The following is a 24,240-nucleotide window of genomic DNA, read 5'->3' on the forward strand; positions in this document are numbered from 1 at the left end:
ATCTTGGCAAAGAGGGAGGAACTGACTCATTGGGCTCCAGAGGGTGGTCCTTGGACCCCTGAGGACCTGACAAGGAGGCCCACCTCACCTCAGCTGGATTAGGCACAGAGCCACCTGCATGTGGCCTGGTCTGCCTCTCCAGGAGGTGGGCTTCTGCTGGAGTGTGGGCACCCAGAGGCCAGACGGCCACATAGAGGGGCAAGGCATGACAAGGAGGTTATACAGATGATGATTCCCAAGCTTTTTTTTTTTTTTTTAATAGCAGCAAAGCCCTTTCTTCTACAAAATTTTATACAGATACCAGTGTTAAAAACAGATTGAAAGTGGGGCTTTTTTGGTTGACTTGGAGTGGAGGGGGCCCAGAGCCCTCCTTCTTGCCCTCCCCCTTCTCCCCCAAAGTGTCTCTAAGGACCTTGTGGGCCTCTGGAGCAGTTTAAAACTACTGGAATAGACTATTAAGACTACAGACTGTATAGTCTTATATATAAGTATATAGTGTATACTATACAGTATATACCATCTAGCATATAGACTCTAGGGTCACTCCAGCCCTGAATTTTGGTTGCAAATGACAGAAATTGTGGCTATGAGAATACCCCAACTGTATGCGCCCAGTGGGTACAAGGCAGGAAGGACGGCCTCTAGGGTCTCTCATCCCCTGGGCTGGGCACCCACCCCCAAATCCCACTCTGTGAACACGGTGGGGTTCAACATCTCGTCAAGGAGCCCCCAACTCAGAATCTTCAAACTGGAATGTGATCAAGTCCAACCTTGGAAGGCCAAAGCTGGGAAGGCTTTGGGAGGTCATCTAGTCCATTCCTCTCATTTGACAGATGGGGAAACTGAGGCCAAGAGGAATGAAGGTCACATAGCAAAGCAGGCTCTGAGCCAGAAGTGGAGCCCAGGACCCTTGACACCCACCAGTGCTCTCTTAGCTAGTCCATCCTTCCCCATCTGCTCAGGACCCTGTTCTTGTCCATGAGAATATCTGCTCCCTTCAGGGCAGGAACACTGCCTTCTGGCTCTTCTCTGCCAGCTGTGGACAGCTGGACACTCTCACACTGATGCATCTTGACAGCTCCTGTTGTGAGCGCTCTTCCCAGCTGTTCCCCCTTTTTCCTGACACGTCAGGCATTGCCATGCCCCTGGGAATCTCATGAGAGGATGTGCTGCGTGAACAGATGGGTGTTAATTTGCTACTCTCGCCCTGGGTGTGAACTGGCTTCAACAGAGATCCAAGGAGGCACAGCTGCTTAGGGCAGCCTCTGAGGCCTGGAGACAGGTCTTATGGACATGTGGGCCACACTCAAATTTGGAAACAAACAGAAAAATCCTAATTTCTCTTCTCTTCATGATCCCTGCAATAGCCAGAGAACATCTGGAGGTTGGGAGGCTGTGGGTGGAAAGGGGACTTGGAGAGTAGAGATATGGAGAGTTCTAGAATACAGTGGCAAGAGAGGCATATGACTAAGGTTTCTGAAGAATCCAGAGGGCTGAGTTCTGAGAGGTGTAAGAAGAGTGTGAAGGGCAGAGGCCAAGGTCAGGTCAGGAGTTGATATCGTAACTTCCAAGAACCCGGAGAACTGCCCAAGGGAGAGGTCTCTGGGGCTGCCACTGGCTGGGAGATCATGGGACCCTCCAACCCAGAGTCCAGGCTTTCTCCTCTGGGTCTCAGTGTATGTGTCACTTATAAGTAGGATCATCTGTGAGTAACAGAGACCCAGAATAACAGTGACTTAGACAAAACAGGAGTTTATTTCTCTCACATGAAAGTCTGTAGGTAGGCAGGCCAGGGTTGATATAGTGCTTTCTGCAGTCACAATCCCAGGCTCCTCCTATTTTGTTGCTCTGCTGCACATTGCCTACTTTCCAAAGCTTCTCCATGGTTCAAGATGGCTGCTTCAGTGCCAGCCATCACATCCTCATTTCAGCCAGTAGGAAGAAGGAAGGGAGGAAAAAGATAAGGAGGCAAAAAGAAAGTCCCAGCTGCCTTTTCTTTTTAAACATCTTCATTGAGATATAATTCACACACCATAAAACTCACCCATTTAAAGTGCACAATTCAATAGTTTGTAGTATATTCATTGGGTTGTGCAAACATCACCAAAATCTAAGTTTAGAGGTTTTTCATCACTCCAAAAAGAAACCGCATACCCATTAGCAGTCACTCTCCATTCCCTCCTCAGCCCTAGGCAACCATTAATTTACTTCCTGTCTCTGTAGATTTTCCTCTTCTGGACATTTCATATAAATGGAATCATATGATATGTGATTTGTTGTGTCTGGCTTTTTTCTCTTAGCGTAATGCTTTCAAGGTTGATCCATGTTGTAGCATGTATCCTTTTTTCTTTTTATTTTATTCCTTTATTCCTTTTTATTGTTGAATAGCATTCCATTTGTGGATATGCCACATTTTATTTATCCGTTCATCGGTTGATGGACATTTAGGTTCTTTCCACTTTTGACTGCTGTGAACACTCATGTACAGGTTTTTGCATGGACATGTCTCTTCATTTCTCTTAGGTACCTAGGAATGGAATTGCTGGGTCATGTGGTCACTCTTTGTTTAACCATTTAAGGAACTGCCAAACTGTTTTCCAGAGAGATTGCCCCATTTTACATTCCCACCAGCAATGTATGAGGGTTCCAATATTTCCACTTCCCCAACTGCCTTTTAAAAAAAGCTTCTGGAAGCTGCTGCATGAGAGCTCCACTTGCATCTTGTCCAGAATGTGGTCTCATGGCTGCCCATAGCTCTGAAGGAGACTGGAAAATATAGTCCTTATCTCTGGCAGGTGTGTACACAGCCAAAATTAAGAGTCTATCTCTATGGAAAAGGAGGCTAACAGATATCTCGCCTCCATGTGTTAGGGTTCTGGCCCTCTTATACTTTCTGGATGCTGTTGTGTACCTGGATATCCTCAGTGCCCCCTGACCCCAGATCCTCTGGGAACTGCCTGAACCTGCTGCTGGCTAAATGCTGGGACCAGCCCCTCCCCAGCCCTAGCCCTGCCACTGCCAAGTTCTTCACAGATCTGTCTCTGTCTTCCAGCTTACGTCCTGCCTGTGAAGGTGGAGATGGAGATGGTCATCCAGCAGTACGAGAAGGCCAAGGTCATCCAAGATGAGCAGCTGGAGAGACTGACGCAGATCTGTCAGGAGCAAGGGGTAAGGCACTGCCTCTTTCAGTTCTGTCCAGGGCCGAGGACACAGGTGGTGCCTAAAGTCACAGGATCCCAGAGCCACAGGGCCCCCCAAGGTCAGGAAGCTCCTCCAGCCCCTTGATGGACACATGGGGAACCTGAGGCCCAGAGAAGGGGAAACACATCTGTGAGGCAGAGCCAACGGGGAGGGGCAGCCGGGGCAGGTGAGGGCCTGTCTGGGAATCCAGAGGCCTGCGCTCAAGGCCCAGCCCCTGCCCCCTCCCTCAGGACTTCAGTGAAGTGGTGCTGCTTCTTTGCCCTCAGTTCTTTCATTTGTAAGATGAGGGGGCTGCTCCCACGTGAGTGGGACAGATAGCCCCTTCTATAGGAGTTCACGGGAAGGGGACTGGGGTGCTCAGGAGGTGGGAGGAGAGCAGAGTCCTGCAGCAAGGCTGCAAAACTCTGTAGAAACAGTCTTGAGTGCAGGGAATGTTCTGGTACCGGATGTGCAAGGGGAGGATGCCACACAGTGGACCAGATAGCAAGGTGGTGGGAGTGTGTGTGAGAATGGACGTCCCTCCTGACTCCCGCAGCCCTCACTGTTGGCCTCTACAGGGCACTGGACACTCACTGCCTCAGGACGTGCTTATTTGCTCTTGGGGCTGCTTCTCCCATTGAACTGGATGCTCCCCAAGGGCAGGCCTTGTCCAACTCATGTTTGCCCCAGCCCAGCGCCCCATACATTGTGGGTCTCCTGGCTCCTCAACCTCAACCTCTCATAGCTGGAGGAGGAACTAGAGTGGATGTGAAGTCTGTGAAATGTCACCACAAACTGATCCCTGGAAATGTCCCCATAGGAACACGCGCACAGTGTCTTTAAAATCATCCCCTTGGAATGTCTGTCAGGGCACCATCTACTTCAGGAACATCATGGCCTTTCATTTCAGCACAAAATGCTTAAGAGTGACAAGAGGGGACATCAGGGTACACAGCCCTCAGGAGCACCTTGTCCAAGGGATCTTTGGAGTAGGGCAGTCTCTGGGGGTCCTAAACTGGGAAAACAAATGTTCTAGCCCCTGAGCAGTTGGCATCAGCCTCATTTCTACGCACACATCTGTTCAGCCAGCACCATCAAGTGCCTGCTCTGAGCCTAGCCTGTGCTGGGCACTGAGGATACCATCATGGATGGGATTAGGCCCCTGCCTTCAAGAGGCTTTGGGTGACTCAGGGAGTTTGCCAGGACCATAAGTAGACAGCGGCGGTCTGGTGCAATGCATGCTTCAGCAGGGATGTGTGCTGGGGCTCTGCATGTCTGAGAGGAGCAGGGGGTGGACGGGTTCCAAGAGGTACTGACATTGAGGAGGGCCCCTTGGAGAAGGGTGCCAGGCAGAGGGGAAGGTGAGGCATGAGAGGGGGTGTTGTTCTGGGGGAGCTCAAGCCCATTCCCGCTGTGAGCAGAGGGAGGAAGCAGGAGGATTTGGAGACAGATTTGGGAAGGGCCTGTGTGGCTGACCAGGGAGTTTGGACTTCATCCTGCTGGGAAAGAGGCAGCCTGGAGTGTTAGAAGCCGGGGTGGGGGATCTGGTCAGATTTGAGTTTTTGATGGATCTTTCTGGCTGCCATTGGAGGATGCTGGGAGAGAGCAGGGGTGGAGATGGGAAGCCTGGGTGGAGAGGCTGCGGCAACCACTAAGGGGAGAGAGGCTTAGGTTTGGGCAGAGGGAGGTGTAGGGGCACGGGGGAGAGAACAGTTCTGGGTGTCATCCAGGACCCGGCTGGTTCTTGGTCAGGCAGCTCTCCATCTCCTGTCTAGTAGGAAAGCGAATGGCGAACGCTCCGCTCCACTGCACTTACCATGCGAAAGGCACAGACCCAGTGACACATCTGCCCTTCATAAAGTCACAACAAGGTGACCCTATGGTAGGCCTCACATCAGCAGCACATGTGCCACGTGGCCAGGAGAAAACCCTAATGGCAACCCCATTTCCCATGGTTTCCACCATGACCCCTGACCTGAGCCCCTGGGGAACACACATTCCCGCCGTCCTGGTGCAAATCACCCCCACGTGTGACCTCCTTCCTGGGGGTCTCAGCTGGAGGGAGACTCTCTTGGATTCTGCACGGGAAAGAGCCAATAAATAAAGACAGGTTCCCTCGAGTTAGTGACATCTGGAAAAGAGATGAACAGAAAAAAACGGTTTTAATTTAAAAAACACCTGAAGCCTATCATCTTGGTTAAGGCAGCAAACAGGGCCAGATGAGCTGGGATCCCAGCGGGGCCACCAGGGAGGTGGGAGCGGGCCTGGTCAGAGCAGCCCTCTCTGGCTTCTGCGGAGAAACCAGGAATGCTGCTCTCCCAGAGCTCAGTTATGCCCTCTCTGCAGGCCAGAGCAAGAGACACCCTATTTTCAGCTGTATTTTAAGACCAGGTTTGAGACTTGACTGAGCAACATATACCCTTAATGAAATGAGAGTGCCAACTCATGCAGTGTCAGGGATGGCCAGACCCTTTGAGAGAAGAGCACCGGGAATGGTGAAGAATAGACTTTAGGGGCAGACCTGAGTGCAAAGGCAGCTCGGCCACGTACTGGACTCGAGGCTTTTGGCACTGATGGGGCCTCTGTGGGCTTCTGTTTTCCTAATCTGAAAAATGGGGATACTAATAAAATCCTTGAAGGGTGGCTTGAGATTGCTTAGCCTAAAGCCTGGCCCATGATAAATGCTGACTACATGGGAGCTAACCCTAGCCAGTGCGCCCCCACACCCCCACAAACACCCACTTTACAGATGAGAAAACTGAGAAGTGATGACTTCCCCAAGAGCACACAGCTAATTGAGGGCTTTTAGAGCCAGGAACAGGTCCAGGTGTCCTAACTGTGAACCTGTTCTTTCCCAGGACACCTTGTTTAGAGTCATGTTCTATGTCATTTTTCTACCCATGTCATTTCTCAGCGCTCAGTGAAAACACTGAACGCACCGGGGTATCTTTAAGCCACAGCCTCGGTGCAGTTCTCTGTCACGGGCAAAGACCCAGCTCCACTCAGCTGACCCAACGGCAGAGTCACTTGCTGCTCTCCACCCTCCACCACCCCCATTCCGAGTCATTCTAGTCATCTTTGTCACAAACTCTTGCTCTCTCTCTTTCTGCTGGAATTCTCAGTTTAATGAAGCAATTTCCAAACTGAATTCATATATGCTACCTAAAAAATTGAAACTTGCCAAAGTTCCAATGAAATGTGTAGAATCTCAGTTTAAATGAAATACCCACTTTGCATTCTCCTTGCTCTCTCCCTGGGATGTATTTGTATAAATATTTGCCAAGACTTCACTCATCTTAGCTCTTTTTTAAAATAAACCATTTGGGGGGGGGGGGGGGGACTGGCCCGGTGCCACAGCGGTTAAGTGCATACTTTCCGCTTCTCGGCAGCCCGGGGTTCGGCGGTTCGGATCCCGGGTGCAGACATGGCACCACTTGACAAGCTACGCTGTGGTAGGCGTCCCACATATAATGTGGAGGAAGATGGGCATGGATGTTAGCTCAGGGCCAGTCTTCCTCAGCAAAAAGAGGAGGACTGGCAGCAGTTAGCTCAGGGCTAATCTTCCTCAAAAAAAATAAATAAAATAAAATAAACCGTTTTTTAGAACAGTTTTAGATTTATAGAAAAATTGTGAAGATAACACAGAGTTCCCATACCCTCCGCACCCAACTTCCCCTATTATTAACATCTTACATTAGTATCATGGATTTGTTAGAATTAATGAACCAATATTGATGTTATTATTTTTTTTTAAGATTTTATTTTTTTCCTTTTTCTCCCCAAAGCCCGCCAGTACATAGTTGTGTATTCTTCGTTGTGGGTCCTTCCAGTTGTGGCATGTGGGACGCTGCCTCAGCGTGGTTTGATGAGCAGTGCCATGTCCGCGCCCGGGATTCGAACCAACAAAACACTGAGCCGCCTACAGCGGAGTGCGCGAACTTAACCACTCGGCCACGGGGCCAGCCCCTTGATGTGTTATTATTAAAGTCCATACACTGTTCAGGTTTGCTGTCTCTGTTGCAAGGTCCCATCTGGGAACGCCACATTCAGTCATCATGTCTCCTTAGGCTCCTCGTGGCTATAAAAGTTCCTCAGACTTGCCTTGTTTTTGATGACCTTGACAGTTTTGAGGAGTACTGGCAGTTTGTAGGATTCCCTCTATTGGGATTTATCTGATGCTTTTCTCCTGGTTATACTGCATTATGGGTTTTTGGGAGGAAGACCACAGAGGTAAAGTGCCATTCTCATCACGTCATATCAAGGGCACATACATGACTTATCACTGTTTATGTTGACCTTGATCACCTGGCTGAGGTAGTGGTTGTCAGATCTCTCCACCGGAGACTTACTCTTTTTTAATTCATCTTTGGCTTTTTAGCAAGGTTAAATGGCTTCTTACTGGAACCCTGTGGAGAGTCTCAGGTGACATGCTTTGCCAGCTTCTTGCAGGAATATCATGTACATGTCATTTTCTGTGCCACGTGGCAGCTCATTTCTTAGCACAGCCCACACCTAAGATGCCCCAGAACCACCTTAAGTTGCAGATGAAAGATGCCCTTGGAGGGCATCTGGCACAATCCTGGATTTGGCAGATGGGGGTATCGAGGCCCAGAGAAGGGGAGAGGTGTGCCCAACATCACACAGCAGTTAAGAGATTAGGATGGAATCAGGGGTCTCTTATGGCCCATTCCTGTACTTTCCAGGCCTGGACCACACTGGCCTTCTGGTCTTTACAGGGAGACGGGATTCAGTGCTTCCTTCATTCCCATCATCTCTTCTGACCATTGGGCACACCTCATCCTTAACAGATTCCTTCTGGAAAGGGGTGCCTAGAGGAGCCAGTAGGGGAGGAGGACATTCTGTTGGTTGGTCTTACCTTTCCTAAGTCCTGGCTGGCCTTCTGAGGCCTGCTTCCAGACTACTCACTCCTGTGATGGAAGCATATAGCCTCAGACCCTCAAGTCCAACAGTCCTTCACATGGAAGTCCTTTCCCATTCACCTTTGTTTTTCTCTCCATCTGGATCCCAGCCAGAATTTTCTTAGGAGTTAATCTCACTGGTACACAGATGGATTCCAGAAGCAGAATGCTAGTTACTGTCCTTCAGAAAGATGGTGCAAACATTTTGTTTCTCTCTGTGTACTGGTTGCTTCAGCAATCAATGCTATTTTAGATACAATAGTTAAATCAATGCAATGATATATTCTTCTGACTCATCTTACAAAACCACTTCTGAGGTTCTGTGTACATCTGTGCCCAAGATCTTGCTCTAATTCTGAAACATTCTGAAGTCCGCATTGTACCTGCCCTTTGCCTTGTAAACCTTGCAACAGCTTTTGGCCCAAAGTAATATGATCCAACCTGGCTCACGGTTGAAGTTTGTTTCTCTTCTCTGGTGGGTCCTCTGGGAAAGATGGAGGGAAGTTAAGTTCTCCTTCCTCAGCACCATTTACTCTGAGACCATTGGCAAAAGACAGAGGGGTGTGGGGCTCAAACTGGGTAACTTGAGGCCCAGCCTGCAAGGAGGCCAGTGGAGCTCTGTGAGCCTCTTAGGGCAGCCTTAGACCTTGGGCAAGGGTCAGTCCCTGAAAGAGGCGTCCTGTGTGGGAGCAGCTGGGAGGGGTGGAGGGCGTCCTCCTACACCGGGAGCTGGCAGACAGGACTGTAACCTCAGCTCCACCAGCAACTAGTTGTCTCCCCCTTAATCCCTAGGCCTCAGGTTCCTCATTGGAAAATGGAGGAAACGAGGTTTACATCACAAGGATGCTATGAGGATCGGATTAAATCAAGTTATATATATATTTATATATAAGTCTGGTCCACTGGAGTCTCTCAGTAAATGTAAAAAAGAGAATAAAAATAATACTAAATCATTTGCATAATAGTAACCATTTACAAATGCACTGTCATGTATTTTAGCTCATTTTGACTTTGATAGCCAAAGTTGGTCAGCTCGATATTATTAATCCCTTTTATAGAAGGAAAGACTGAGGCTGAGGGAGGCTCTTGCCCAGTGCCTCACACTTTGTCATGGAAGGGCTGGGAGTGGAACCCAGGGCTTCAGTGTCCATTTTCTGATGCCACAAATAGGGCATCTCTACAAGTCACTGTTAGGATGAGTAACACAAGCTGCTACATCAAATAAAGCAAAAATCTCAGTGGCTTAACACAGGAAGAGTATTTGTCACTCACACCACAGCCCGCTGCGGGCTGCAGCCGGCAGGCAGGTGAAGGGATACTCCGTTCTAGTCACTCTGGCCTCCTGGCTCCTCCCATTTTGTGGCTTCTTATTCTAAGTCCTTGGAGTTTCTTCCTTACAGCCAGGGGATAAGAAAGGGAGAGTGGAGAATTGTGCACAGAAGGTTTTTATTGGCCAGCCCTGCAAGCAGTGACCTCACTTCTTCCCCCATTTCATAGGAGGGACTCAGTTACACAGTCACACCTAAGGCACCAGATGCTGACAAAAGTGGTCTTGTGCACAAGAAGAAAAGTCACCTGCACAGTCACCTTATCCGTGAAACGAGGCCAAGGGGCTCACAGTGTTCCTACCCTTTTTCCCCCTTTTCAATAGCAGAGGCACAATCCCATTTATTAAACCTCACTGGATGAATGCAAGTCTCCCTGGCCTGTTTCCTGAAGAAACAAGATGATAACCTTGACCCCAAGCTGTAGGCATTTCTGGGGGAGGCAGGTGGTGGGGGGAGAGGCAGGACCCCACCGCCCCTCCCCCCACCACCTGTCTCCCCCTCCATCCACTCCTCTGTCTTTCATGTGCAGGGGTCCTGGCCCACTTGTCAGGTGGTGAGGGGCCTGATTGGGAACCTGGGCCCACCTCCCCTGTGTGGGCCTTGCTCTGGATCCCATGACTCCCCGGTGCTCAGCACCCCTGAGGGAATGCCGATGGCTCTGCACAAATTGCTTGCCTTTGAGGCTGAGCCGGCAGCTCAGAGCAGGGCTTCCATGGCCCTGAGAGCCAACAGCCCCTTCTGTCGGGCAGGAACAACAGGAGAGGGGTTCTGCCTTGGCTCTGGGGGTGACACTTGATGGTGGCTCATTCCAGAGAGCCCCTTCTTTTCCTGCAGAGGCCACAAGCCCTCAGCTCCACACAGTAGCCTTTGTTACCTGGGTTATTCAAGATCTCCACTGTGGGAAGTCAAGTGTTTTTTTTTTTTCCCAACATGGCAGGTGATTTGTAAAACAGCCGATAGCTTTAATGACAAGCCTATTTAGCTGATAAAATTAGCCATCAGAAGAATAACTTATGTTATCCTTTTGCCATAATTTAAATTTATGGTCAACTACCAGCCATCTTTACAGTAGATGGAAAGAGGCCAAGGTTGAATTCAGCTCCACTCTACTCCTAAATCATTAGTTTGCAACTGTCTCCTGATTTTTATTGTTACCAACAATGGTGAAACTAATGGAAATAAACATTGGATGCCATCCCAATAACAGATGGGTTTGAAGGCAGGGCAAGCTGTGCAGACAGCACTAATAGGATGGAAGAAAATTACTGCTATTGCATTAGATACCATCAAGCTTCTGGCCAAAGTGTGCATTGATCAGGCCAAGGCCATGTCAATTGTACTCCACAAACCAGACCATTAAAGGCAGAGATGCCTGGGTGTGCCCGCCTTGCCGCCCCAGGGGGTCCGCCCCACCTAGGCATGTATTAAAAACCCAGCCCAATGGAAGGGGCCTGACTCACTCCAGTAATGCACCAGGGCTTCCCTATGGATCCCAGCTTATCTGGGTAGGTTATCTGATTAGAAATACTTAGCTAATGATGTGCATTAAGTAGGGCTGTGCCTGCATTTTCATTCTTCCCAAGTCACAGAACGATCTTTTTTTTTTCCCCCCACTGGGCCGGTTTGCCACTAGAAAATTTGCTTCATTTTCTCTTCAAAGCCACCCTACCCTTTCCCTCCCAGAGGCCCAGTCCCAATGAGCCCTGAAGAGCCTTGGTACTATGGGTGTTTCTCCTTATCTGTTTTTAGCAGTTTGACTACGGGGTGTCTAGGTGCAGGGTTTTTGTATTTATCCTGCTTAGGACTCTGAGTTTCTTGAATTTGTGGGCTGATGTTTTCATTAGATTTAGAAAGTTCTTGGCCGTGATTTCTTTCTTTATTGCTTCCGTCCCAACCTTTCATTCTTCTCCTTCTAGAGCTCTAATTGCATATGTTAGACCTTTTGATCATGTCTCACACCCTATTCTGTTCCCTCTTTCTCTCTCTTTTTCTGGCCATAAGTTTTGATATTTTTCTATAGACGTATCCTCAAATTCAAAATCCCTATCTTATATAATTTCCAGTCTGCTGTTAAGCCCATCTAACTGAGTACTCAATTTCAAATATTGTATATTAAGGTTCTAAAAGTTTCATTTGATTCCCTTTATAGGTTCTATTTCTCCACTGAAATGCTACATCCACTCTGTCCATCCTTTCTTTCCCCTACTTCCTTTAACATATTAATCATAGTTGTTCTGAAGTCCTTGTCTATTAACTCAAATATTTACATAGATCAGCTACTATGAAAATTCTAAGCAGCTTCTTAACTGCTTTATGTCTTGATAACTGATCACTTTTTCTTGCTTATTTGCATGAATACTAATTCTTATTGAGTGTTGCACATTGTTGATGCTGCATTTTACAGGTTCTGGATTATGTTATCTTTCTCTAAAGAGCCGGCCCTCTGGGAATGGGGCATTTTAGCAGGGAGCAAGGGATGGCCCTCAAGACAGCATCAAGAGTTAACTGGCACTTGTACCTTATTCCCTCCCAGGTAGGGTCCCAGAGCCAGTACAGAGCTTGTCATAGACTCAGAATTCAGCGAGTCCATTTGCCTTATTGAACACACAGTGAAACCAAGGCCCAAAGAGGAAAAGAGACTTACCCAAAGTCAGAGTGAGGGAACAGTGATGGGCTAAGAGCTCAGGCTCCTGCCCCCAACCCTTGCTTCTTTTCCATGTAGGGGCCTCCTGCTCTTTCCTGGCCCCTGCTACCATCAAGCTCCCTTGCATACTGTTTGAGCTGAGTCCCTTCCATCTCGCCCATAAGACTGCAAGTTCCCTGACGCAAGCTCTGTGGGGCTGGAAGCCAGAGGCATGGATTCTGGACCCAACTTTGCTTCTGATGTACCAAGTGGTCCTAAGCTTTCATCCACTTTATCCCCCAGCACAGAAGCCTCCTTTCCACCTTACGGCCTCAGTTTGCCCATCTGACTAATGAGGCCCTGATATCCTAGGACCCCTTGACAACCCTTCAGACAACTGGAAGCATATGTGGCCATGTTTAGTATAGGAGAATCAGGAGCCAGGCTCTGCGGGTCCCAGCTAGTTCCTCCTGACAGCCCCCAGGCTGTCACAGCCAATGACCAGAGCTGAGAGCCATTAGCCCATCTGCAGTTCCCCTGTAAGGAGTCAGTCATTCCTCCTTAGGGCAAGGGCTGAGAGCATCTAGCCACCCTACATCCCCTGGGCATGAAGCTTGTAAAACTTTGTCCCCACACCAGGTTGCCTCTCTCTCATCCCCATTCCAGTCCATGCCCATGCCGACTCTTTTTTTTTTTTTTTTAAAGATTTTATTTTATTTTTTTTTCCTTTTTCTCCCCAAAGCCCCCCGGTACATAGTTGTACACTCTTCGTGGTGGGTCCTTCTAGTTGTGGCACGCGGGACGCCGCCTCAGCGTGGTTTGATGAGCAGTGCCATGTCCGCGCCCAGGATTTGAACCAACGAAACACTGGGCCGCCCGCAGCAGAACGCGCGAACTCAACCACTCGGCCACGGGGCCAGCCCCTCCATGCCGACTCTTTTACCTCCTAAATAATTCTCTCATTTCCATCTCCACTTTCTCCACCCTAGTCCAAATTCTGGCCACCTCTGGCCTGGACTCCTGCAGTTGCCGCCCAGCTGGTATTTCCATACCCATTGTGGCCCATCCCCATCAAATCCATTCTCTATTCTGCTGTCAGCAAGTTCCTTTCAAAATGCTTATCTGACTCACCACACCAGCACATCCACCTGTCTGCCTGTCTGTTCAAAAGATTTCAATGATTTCTTGTAGCTCTTTAGATAAAAGCTGAAGTCCTTAAAATATCTTAGTGTGGCTACAAGGCTCTGCCTGGCGTGGCCCCTGCCGAACTTCCCAGCCCTTTTTAACTACCAGTCCTCTGTCTCTTGGACACACCATGCCTCCTCAGCCACAAGTGCTATCCAGAGCCAGCCCTTGGGATTCTCGCAGGAGATTTGTTCCCTGAAGTACAGCAGACAGCCCCCCCACTGGGCCAGCCAGGACTCATTTCCAAGCTGAAAGAGGCATTTTCATTCCAAAACATATAACAGAATTTTAACATAGCCCTCACCACACTTTACCTGACTTCTTAGTGAATGAATGAATGAATGTATGCATGCATGGGAAAGCTACCACACACTTGGGGTTCATATCTCTAGCCCAAAACTTGTTTCAGTGTATGCGCCTGTGTCTACACATGTGGGCTTGGGGCTGGGCAAGCTCTGGCCTCTGGCTGTCTGGCCTAAATTCCAGTGGGACACTCATGGGCAGCTCTGTATCAATTACTAGTTATCAATAATGCATCTGTTCAGAGTGGCCTAGGAGGCCATTATCTGGGCCTGCCGGCCCTGATGAGCAGCATTGGAGAAAGTAGGCTCGGTGTGCCCATGGGAAGTTCAGATCAGCCTGGGCAGGAGGGGCACTCAGCCCCAGCAGAGCTCAGGAGGGTCGCCTCATGGGCCCTCTGTGACCTTGCTGCCAGAGGGGCAGCTCGGACCCTCTCCCTCTGCACAGGCCATCCTTTAATGAGCTAGTTTCGCTTTCTCACCCTCTTGAGACCAACAGCCCCATTTGAGTACTGGGTTGTTGAGGTCCAGAGTCTGAGCCTAGTCAGAGGCCAGAGTCAGGGCTCAGTGTGTGACTAGGATCAGGATTCTGTGTGTGACCAGGATCAGGGCTCAGCATTGGAGCTCAGGCTTTGTCTCAGAGTTGGGCTAGGGCTGGGGCTCAGTTTGTGGCTGGAGTTAGGGCTCAGTCTGAAACCATGGAATTTAGTAAAGCTGACTGGTTTCATTCATTTATTCATTTGTTCAACAATATTTATTGAGTGCCTCCTGTGTACCATGCAACAAAACAGATAAGATCCCTGCTCTTCCAGACGTATTCTATCAGGGGGTGAAGGTGGCAGTGGCGTGCTGGAGCTCTCACTGGCTCATGAGAGCCAACTGTGTACATTTCTTCCAAAATCTGCATGGCATCATCTTGGTAATTTGAAATCAGCCATAGTGGGAGTATTTACACCACAGAGATTAGCACACACTACAAATCAGGCCTCTTTTTTTTTTCTGCCAGCATACCACTGCAGGTGTGAGAGAGGAAAACCAATAGGCAGACTTTAAAGAAAATGGTGGAGTGACGTATTTATCTGATCTCCTTCCCAAAACTCCACTAAAATGATAGTAAAGAAAAAAAAAATTGTAAACACATAAGAATTAGCAAACTGTCTCTTTAAGTCCTGTCCATCAGGACAAAGAACATAAAGATTTCAGTGGATTTGGGGAAAATGGAGAGTGGATGAGAAAGGGGTAACTGATCTAGCAGAGTGGAGAATTTATAACTAAAGTGCCCACAGAGGAGGACAGTGAGGGAAATGGGTTAATTCTTCCCTCAGAACTCCTGAGAGTTTGAGTGGAAGTGGGTGAGTGTGAAAGTGACCACAGGGGGTTGGCTAAAAGTCTGTACACATAATATTTGAACTCCCTGGGCCTCCTCCCAAATCCTACACAGCCAGGAGACCAGACTCCCCAACCCTACAAGAGTCAAGAGGTTTGTCCTCTGGAGAAATTGAACTAGAAAGCTGGGAACTGGATTAGGCAGGGGCCCGGGGAGAGATGCAGGGCTGAAAACGAGGATTAAGTGGAAGTCCTTCCATCTAATGGCGGGACCCTCTGCCCATTCCCCTGCCCTGCTCCCAGCACAGAGGCAGCCAGAGGTGCGTCCTCAGGCAGGAGGCTGACAAACTCTCTGAAAAACTGAGTGGTCCCAGAGATAAAACCTGTGAATGCCCCGATGCCAGTTTGCTGCCCAGCCACCCCAATGTTAGTGAATGTTTTAACTGTGTGTTTCACTTTCATCAAAAGAAAAATAATAAAACATATAAATAAGCAAAAATATCAGAAGGTGCTAAGTGAGATGCAGAGAATTCAAACAGACTGATGTGATGGAGTGCCTGGGTGGCTGCCTTAGTGGAGGGTTAGGGGAGGCCCCTCTGAGGGTGAACCGGCCATGTGATCTGGGAGCAGAAGGCACAGCTGGGGAAATGGCCCTGCAACCAACACACACTTGGTGTATTTAAGGAACTACGAGAAGGGCCATGTCACAGGGGGAGGTAAAGGGAGAAAGGATGAGATGAAGTGGGCAAGGTAGGCAGGGCCAGATCGTGCACCTGCTTTGTAAGCTAAGGGGAAGGAGTTTGGGTTTTCTCCCAACTGAGGTTTATGGACAAGGGGGTGACATGATCTGATCTAGGTTTGAGAGAATCCCTCTGACTCCTGTTGGAGAACGGCTGGTAGAGGGCTGTAGAAGCTGCAGGTGAGAGCTGGCAGTGGAGGTGCAGGGAGGTGGGCAGCCTTAGGGTAGCACTGGGAGGTGGAGCTGGACTTGGGGGCAGATTGGATGGTGGGGTGAGGGAAAGCAAAGAAGCAGGGAGGTGACTCCATTCCTGGCTCTGGCGAAAATAAGATGAAAACACCTGAGGAGCAAGTTTGGGGACACAGTGAAGAGTCCTGTTTTGACTAGGTTGAGTGTGTGACTCCTGTGACCTAATTCCTTGTTGCTGTCAGGTAGGTAGTTGGAGGTGTGAGTCTGACATTTGCAGGGAGGAGTCAGGGCCAGAGATTGGGCTTCATGTGCAACTAGGTAATCTCCTAGCTGGGGAGCCCAGGCCCTGGGCCTCCCTGGGACCCTCTCCCTCCCACCTGCTGCAGGTCTTTGGAGCTTTGACAGGAAGTTGTGCAGAAATGATGCAGTGTGCTTGGAACACTAGGTGGCAGTGAAGGCTCTCCTTCTAGCTGAGCCCGCAGTGCTTCCTGCAATGTCAGACCCAAACTTTGCCACCCCCAGATGGCCCAGGGTGTGAATAGCCGTCTCAGCGACAAACCCAAGAGGCATCTGGAAGCTTCTCCAAGAAGCTTTCCCCAACAAAAAAGTAAACCAAAATCCAAATGTGTGCAGCTTTTTACAAAGCCCTTATGAAGCACCCAAGTCCTCCAGAGAGCTCTACGGGATGAAAACCCCCATTTTACTGATAAGGAAACCAAGGTCATATGGCCAGTAAGCCACAGGGCTGGGGCTAGAGCCCAGTCCTGTCTGACTGGGAGTCATCCACTGCCCTCAGAACACCTCCTAGAAGAGGGAAGTGGGTATTTCTGGAAGACAAATGAACCAACGGAAAGTCCAGCAGGCCCCTGATGCCAAAATGGGCCCCCAAGGCTGGGTGGCCCTCATGTTTAGCGTTTCCTGTGTTCCATCCATCATCAGTGTAAGACACCTGAATAAGGCTCTCACTTTGACAAGAACCATTTGGGTCTCACATTTAGGCAAGTAGTGAGAGCTGGATTCAAACCTGGTTTTCCTGGTTCCTCCTCCAGTGCTCTTCCCACGAACCACAGTTGTATTTCTTCTCCCGGCCATCTTGTCCTCAAAATGGGGCCATACTACACAGTATCAGAAATGAGACACAGGAACACACATTATTACTTGGAAAAAGCTCCATAAATGTCAGAGGCTCTTAGGATTAGTGTTAGGAGACGTGTAAGGAACACTGCATCCAGCCTTTGGACACTCAGCTCATTCCTTCAGCCCATCTCCTTCCATGAGCAAAGCGCCCCAGATGTCGGGCCGGGGCGAGTCCAGGCCCCCGCCCACCTGCCTGGCGCAGCCTACCACCCATCTCGGTCTTGCAGTTTGAGATCCGACAGCTGCGGGCGCACCTGGCGCAGCAGGACCTGGACCTGGCAGCGGAGCGTGAGGCAGCGCTGCAGGTCCCTCACGTGCTCAGCCAGCCACGCAGCCGCTACAAGGTGCTGGAGGCCGGCACGTGGGCAGAGGAGACGGCGGCCGAGAGCGTCGTGGAGGAGCTGCAGCCTTCGCAAGGTGAGCCCGCCCCGTGGCCCCGACAGTCCCTTCCTGCAGAGCCCCCTCCTTCCCCTGCCCCATGGCCCGCTCCCAGAGGCGGAGCTTGTCTCCTTGCAGGGATGCGCCCCCTCCTGGGCCCATGATTGCGGGGAGAGGGAGGGACACCCTCAGATCAGTGCCCCCCAGGACTACCTTTCTGAGGCCAGGAGAAAGCATTTAGTCAAGCTATCTTGACCACACCTCACCTCGAAATGATCTTAGTGAGTTGTACTCGTTTCATGCCTGTGGGCCCCAGGCGTGCTTGCATGTATCATCTCCCCAGTCCTCACAGCAACCACTGCCTTATGACTTTCCTGTTGTATGGATGAAAAACCTGAGACCTAGGAAAGTTGTCTAAAGGCGCATCATTAATAAATGACAGAGCTAGGCTTCAAGCTGGGTGCCTGGGACTATCCTACTGGACTGCCTGGCCTACTAGGACCCTGATCATAAGTCCGGGACTGGGGTCAGAACAGCCCAGAACCTAAACCTTGGAAATGGTAGGGAATTGGTGGGCACGTGATGTTGGTGGAGATGGGAGCAAGGGCCATAACCCAGGCAGAGTACTGAATAGAAGGCCAGCTGTGTCACCTTCTACTTTAGCTTTCTGGGCCTTGGTTTTGCTAGCTATCATCAAATGGGAACAATGCTGAGCCTTCTTCACAGGGTTGTCGTGAGGCTCAGGGAAGTGGGTGCACGTGGCCTCCAGAGCTGCAAAACAGTCCTGCAAATGTAGGTGGTATTGTTTTGTGAGCAGGGGTGAAAATGTCCTCAGCAAGTGTCAGATTTGGGCCTTCTCAGCGTGTGAGAAGCCTGTATTCTAATGGGCTCAGGCCAGGGATCAGGCCTCAGGGGGTGGAGAGCCCAGAGGGGATCCTGGGAGCCTCGATGCAGGTCCTTCTGCCAAGCCACCTTTCCTGCTCACATCGGAGTCCTCCCTGCTCTTACTTGCACCTAGAAATGTTATCGCTAAAATGATGGTTAAGGGGTCTCTTTACCAAGAAATTCTTTTAAATATTGACTTCCTCTAACAATTCAGAATACATTTCCAGGTTCACATTTTTAACCTAAAGGTAAGGGAACCAAGATTCATCAGACTGCTCCGAGGGAAGCTTTTTACAGTGTGATCTCATTTCATCCTCACACCTCCCTTCTCTCATATGGAGAAGGAAACTCAGACCCAGAGTGGCCAAGATAATTTCAGAGGGTCACACATAGGAAATGGTGGTGCTAGGCTTGGAACCTTGGGACCCTAACCCCAGCTTGATCTAGGGCCCCCTGCACCTTGGCACACCGTGTTCCGCTTGCCAGGGCCAGGAGGACAGCCAGGCAGGGCTGGGCAGGGTGAGAGGCCAGAGCTCCAGACTCTGCTACTCCCCAGCTCTATGACTCAAGGCTTGTGTTCCCTTCTGTAAAGTGGACTCTTAACTCCAGCTGTCTGCCTCACAGGACCTACGAGGAGCTGATAGAGGTGAGAAAGCCCTGCAGGCTGTAAGGCACTTACAGGTTTTGGGGAGTGGGATGGTTGCTCTTATGATCTTTTGAGAGACCTTTAGATCTTAGAACTACAGAATCTGGGGGCTTAGGAGGGACTTCTGAGTCCAACCCTTCAGCTGATGCATGAATCCCACCTGTAACCCCTACCAAGAGGCTGTGCAGCCTTAGTTTACCTTCCTTTAAGAAAAGGCACTCTGAAACTCTCAGGGAAGCCCATGCCAACCCAACTTCAAAAGGCTCTGCCTATTAGAAAATTCTTCCTCTGGCTGAACTGAGGTCTGCCCCTTGGCACCTGCCCTCTCCACTTGGCCGCAGTTTTTATGCATAGGTCTGGTAGGTGCCCTCCCAGCTAAGGCAGACTTTTAGAGACCGTCACCGGCTTTCCTACAGCCAGTCCTGAGGGAACAAGCTGTCCAAGTTCTTGCTGCACTGCCCCTCCCTGAGCATTCCATTGTTTTGGTCCCTCTCAGAGTGACATCCAGAACTAAATGCAGTTCCTGGGGAGCTGCAAGACCAGGGTTGGGTGCTGAGGGGCCACCCCTGTTTTTTTTTTGTGCTGAACCCAAGACCCCTGTGATGTGACTGGAAGGCTCCCCAGCCTTGTGGTAGCTGCCTGGCTTGAGCTCACAGCTGACCCAGGCCCATGTGTTCCCCACTTGGCTCTGCTGAGTCCTGTGTCCCCAAAGCCCATCCTTGGGCAGTGGCTTTTGTACCCCATACAGAATTTTACATTCATCTGGGTTCAGCTGCAGCTCATTCGATTCCTGCTTATACTCTGGGTTTCTTGGGCTGATCCTGACTCACAACCCATCACCAATTCTTGCTGGTTTTACTGTCTGTGTGTATCTTGAAACATTCCCCTTCTTCATCTTTATTGTTCAGCCTTTCTCATCTCTGGACCTTGCCCGGCTCCTTGATCTCAGCATTGCCCCCATAGGTGCCCTCTGCAGTCCTGTGCACACACACACACACACGCGCACACACACACACAGTGATCTTTCCAAAATCTTCTATGTCACTCCCTGACTTAACCCCTTGGCTTGTATTTGGTAGCGCTGCTGAAACAAAGTACTGTAAACCGGACAGCTTCAAAAATAGAAGTTTATTATCTCCCAGTTCTGGAGGCTGGAAGTCTGAGATCACGGTCTTGGTAGGGTTGGTTCCTTCTGAGGGCTGTGGGGGAGAATGTGCTCTAGGCCTCTCCCCTAGCTGCTGGTGGTTTGCTGGTAATCCTTGGTGTTCCTTGACTTGCAGAAGCAACACCATGATCTCTGCCTTCCTCTTCACATGGTGTTTCCCCTGTGTATGTGACTGTGTCCGAATTTCCCTCTTTGTAAGGACCCAAGTCATATTGGGTTAGGGGCCCACCCTACTCCAGGATGACCTCATCTTAACTAATTACGTCTGCAACAATCTGATTTCCAAATAAGGTCACATTCTGAGCTACTGAGGGTTACAACTGAGGACTTCACCATATGCATTTGCAAGGGGATACAATCATCCAACCCATAACAGATGGCATATAAGACCCTTGATGATCTTGTCCGTGGCTGCTTCCCCAGCCTCATCTCCTTCCATTCCATCTTCACTTTCACTCTAGTCGAATGAAAAAACCCATCTTTTAGTTCTGTAGGTGTTCTGTGCAGCTGTATGTTCCTGAGCCTTTCCACATGCTGTTCACTGGCGGGCAAGACCTGCCTGCCAGACTTCTCTTCATCCTTAAAACTCATCTCAGAGTGAGCTCCCCGTCACCATGCCCTTCCCTCTAGACCTTACGTGAATTCCCACTAGGCCTACTTGTGCTGAGTTGCCATGAACGTTTATGTGTGTGACCTCCTGACTTGTTTATCTCCAGGGAACGCCCATGCCTGGCCCTCAGCAGGCTCACCATACAGTTTGTTGCATGGAATGTAATCTGCAAGCCCATAACTGATCAAAGAACAAAACGAGGCTCGAGGACATCACTTGTTCCCTTGTGAGTCCCTGCATTCCTGTGTCTTCTCTCAGAGCACAGAGGCCCTTTGGCAATAGTCCACTCCGGAAACCTCCACTCTTGGCTTTCAGCTCCTCAAGCTGGTGCTTGTGGAATCTGGAATATAAGAATATTCTTTCAGAAAGCTCTTCTGGAAATCAGCAGCAACTTTTGCCCACTTTGTCTTGCTTCCCAAGGATGGGAGGAGCAGGTTTACAATCTCCTAGCCCGTCCCAGGATCTTACTCCTTGATGGAGCAGAGTGAGCTCCAGAGGACCAGAGGAACCGCTTCCTTGCTCTCCCTGCTGGACAGCCTTCTCGCTCTGCCCATGGCAGTGGGAAGCTCCATGTTTTTCTCTCTTTAGATGTGCCCACCTTTAAACACCTGAGCTCAGGAAAGCACTTCCAGTGCAGACATGTGTTCTGTACAGAACCCTGTACCCTGAACACCTGATGCCATATTTGGGCCCACAGGGGGTCAAGATCTGGGCTTGGAGAATCTGCAAACAAACCAAGCCTTTAAAATAATCCCACAGGAGTGCTATGTAGCTTTGAGTGCCTGCTCCTCCTCTCTCTCCAGTCCCCATAGTGGGCAACTTCCAGGAGGAAAAGGAGGACGTAGAATAAGAAGGGAGAAAGCGTGGTCAGACTTGAAACCCACTCAGGGTAAATTTGGTTGGCCATGTGTCGCCAGCCAGGGTGTCATGGGGTCTGTGCTGACCCTTCTGGAAACTAGAGGGGTGTCTAAACAAGGCACTCAAGCCTCCCAAAGGGGAGATGTGCACCCCGGGAACAGTTGTAAATGCCCCTCCCATCCAGCCCTGGAACCCCACCCTTGCTCTCCTTTTTTCCCTCTGTGTCATCCCTTTGGTACTTCCCAGCTCTTAGATGCACACCTCCCCTGCACCTGCCCCAGCCTACACAGACATTCATAGTGCATTCCCCCATCCACAACTTCACAGCCAACCCCAGAGCCATCAATAGCAAAACCAACACTTCCGAGGCAGAGGGCAGAAGCATGGGGGGCCAGCAAGTGGCATGCATGATTCACAGCCTTGAATGGGCCAGGGAGACAGGGCATCCCCCAGCTGATCTCTCTTTGATCAGGAGCTGTGTCCAGGGAGGGATTTGCATGACATTAGAAATTATGGCTGCACAAGCTAGGGGCGCTCTGGGCCACTCTGGAGGTGGAGAAAGGGCAGTGTTTGTTGGTAACAATGACCTTCAGGCCAGTGAGAGCTCTGAGGCCCACTGTGTCACAGCAGTACACAGACAATCCAGGGATTAACCTGCAGACACGAGCAGTAAGTCACAGGAGCTTTGGGAGGGGGCAGCCCAGGAGGGCAGGAGTGCCAGCCTCAGCAGGAGGAAGTGGCTCCTGCAGTCTCAGCAGTTGCCAGTGGGTCACAGTCAGACTAACGCCAACCAGCTTCTGTTTAGACTTGCTCTGGCACAAATCATTTTTAAAACCCAGGCTGCAAAGTTCCAGGCTTCGGGGCCTGCCAAGTTCACAGTGCCCCTGTGTAGTCATTAATACTTCCCTCCCAAATTTATTAGTCTTGAAGCTCACCCATAACTTATGAATTACAGGCCCTGGTGGGAGTGCCACGGTTTTCACCATATATCACAGTGGACCTCGGTGTCCCCCCCGCATAGCACTAGAGCTCAGAGAAACCCCACAGAGGTACACCAGACCAGCTGTTCTGAGCTTTCCCTCTGCCAAGCAGAGCTGGCACCTGTGTTTACCTTTGGGAGAGGAGAGGCCTGTGTGCTAATGGAGGCAAGTCAGGATTTCTGCCACTGCTGCCTCCTAGTGTGTGTGTGCCTGATGGGGGACACTGGGGACCCCGGGGAGCCCCAGAGCTGTAAGACTAGACCTGGGATGGCCTCACACAAGGTAGGGAGGCGGCCAACAGGGTAGAGGGATAGGTGGTACTGAGGCAGGGACATGGGTTTAAGACTCAGGGCTGGGTCTGAATATCAACTTGGCCTTGAACAAGTTACTTAACCTTTCTGAGCAGGGCTGGCTTCATGGCAGGTTGACCCATTAGGTCAGTCACACTTGGTTCAGTGCTCTGCTATCACCCTCTTGAAATTCTTAATGCTTTTTTTAAAATTGAGATATAATTGACATATAACATTATATTAGTTTCAGGTGTACAATGTAATGGTTCGATATTTGTATATTATTGCGAAATGATCACCACGGTAAGTCTAGTTAACATTTATCACTGTACATAGTTATAAAATCTTTTTTGTGTGTGATGAGAACTTTTAAAATCTACTCTCCTAGCAACTTCAAATATGCAATACAGTATCAATAAATATAGTCACCATGCTGTACATTATATCCCCACAACTTATTTATTTTATTACCAGAAATTTGTACCTTTTGACCCACTTCACCCATTTTGCCCATGCTCCACCCCCCACCTCTGGCAACCACTGATCTGTTCTCTGTATCTCTGAGCTTGGGGTTTTTTTGTTTTTGTTTTAGATTCCACATATAAGTGAGATCATATGATATTTGTCTTTCTGTGTCTGACTTATTTCACTTAGCATAATGCCTTCAAGGTCCATCCACATTGTTGTAAATGGCAAGACTTCATTCTTTTTGATGGCTGAATAATGTTCCATTGTGTATATGTATATACCACATTTTCTTTATCCTTTCATCTGTGGTGGACACTTAGGTTGTTTCCATGTCTTGGATATTGTAAATAATGCTGTAATGAACATGGGGGTGCATATATCTTATCAAATTAGTGTTTGTTTTCTTTGGGTAAATAGAAGTGGAATTGCCGGATCATATGGTGGTTCTATTTTTAATTTTTTAAGGAAACTCTGTACTGTTTTCTATAGTGGCTATACCAATTTACATTCCCACCAACAGTGCACAAGTGTTCTCTTATGTCCACATCCTCATTAACACTTGTTATATCTTGTCTTTTTTGATATTAGCCATTCCAACAGGTGTGAGGTGATATCTCATTGTGGTTTCAATTTGCATTTCCTTAATGATTAGGGATGTTGAGTATCTTTTTGTATACCTGTTGGCCATCTGGATGTCTTCTTTGGAAAAATATCTATTCAGATCCTCTGCCCATTTATTAACTGATTTTTTTTTTTTTTTTTTGCTATTGAGTTGTATGAATTCTTTATATATTTTGGATATTAGTCCCTTATCAGATATCTGATTTGCAAATATCTTCTCCCATTCAGCAGGTTGCCTTTTCATTTTGTTGATGGTTTTCTTTTCTGTGCAGAAACTTTTTAGTTTAATGTAGTTCCACTTGTTTATTTTTGTTTTTGTTGCCTTTGCTTTTGGTGTCAAATCCAAAAATTCATTGCCAAGACCAATCCCAAGGAACTTACCACCTATTCTTCTAGGAGTTTTATGGTTTCAGG

The 24,240-nt window shown here is 49.2% G+C and overlaps 1 protein-coding gene across 5 annotated transcripts in view; it reads left to right on the top strand.

Moving 5' to 3' along the window:
• The window catches only part of TMEM266 (transmembrane protein 266), a 134,908-nt gene that overhangs the window by 96,530 nt on the left and 14,138 nt on the right, over positions 1-24,240 (top strand). For all 5 annotated transcript variants that reach the window (XM_044764080.2, XM_014856451.3, XM_014856450.3 and 2 more), the window contains 2 exons: positions 3,053-3,168; positions 17,153-17,342. In XM_044764080.2, the coding sequence (XP_044620015.1) occupies positions 3,053-3,168; positions 17,153-17,342 (306 nt within the window). The remainder of the gene's footprint in view (positions 1-3,052; positions 3,169-17,152; positions 17,343-24,240) is intronic.

Source organism: Equus asinus, chromosome 2, assembly GCF_041296235.1.
Source record: "Equus asinus isolate D_3611 breed Donkey chromosome 2, EquAss-T2T_v2, whole genome shotgun sequence".
Taxonomy (NCBI): domain Eukaryota; kingdom Metazoa; phylum Chordata; class Mammalia; order Perissodactyla; family Equidae; genus Equus; species Equus asinus.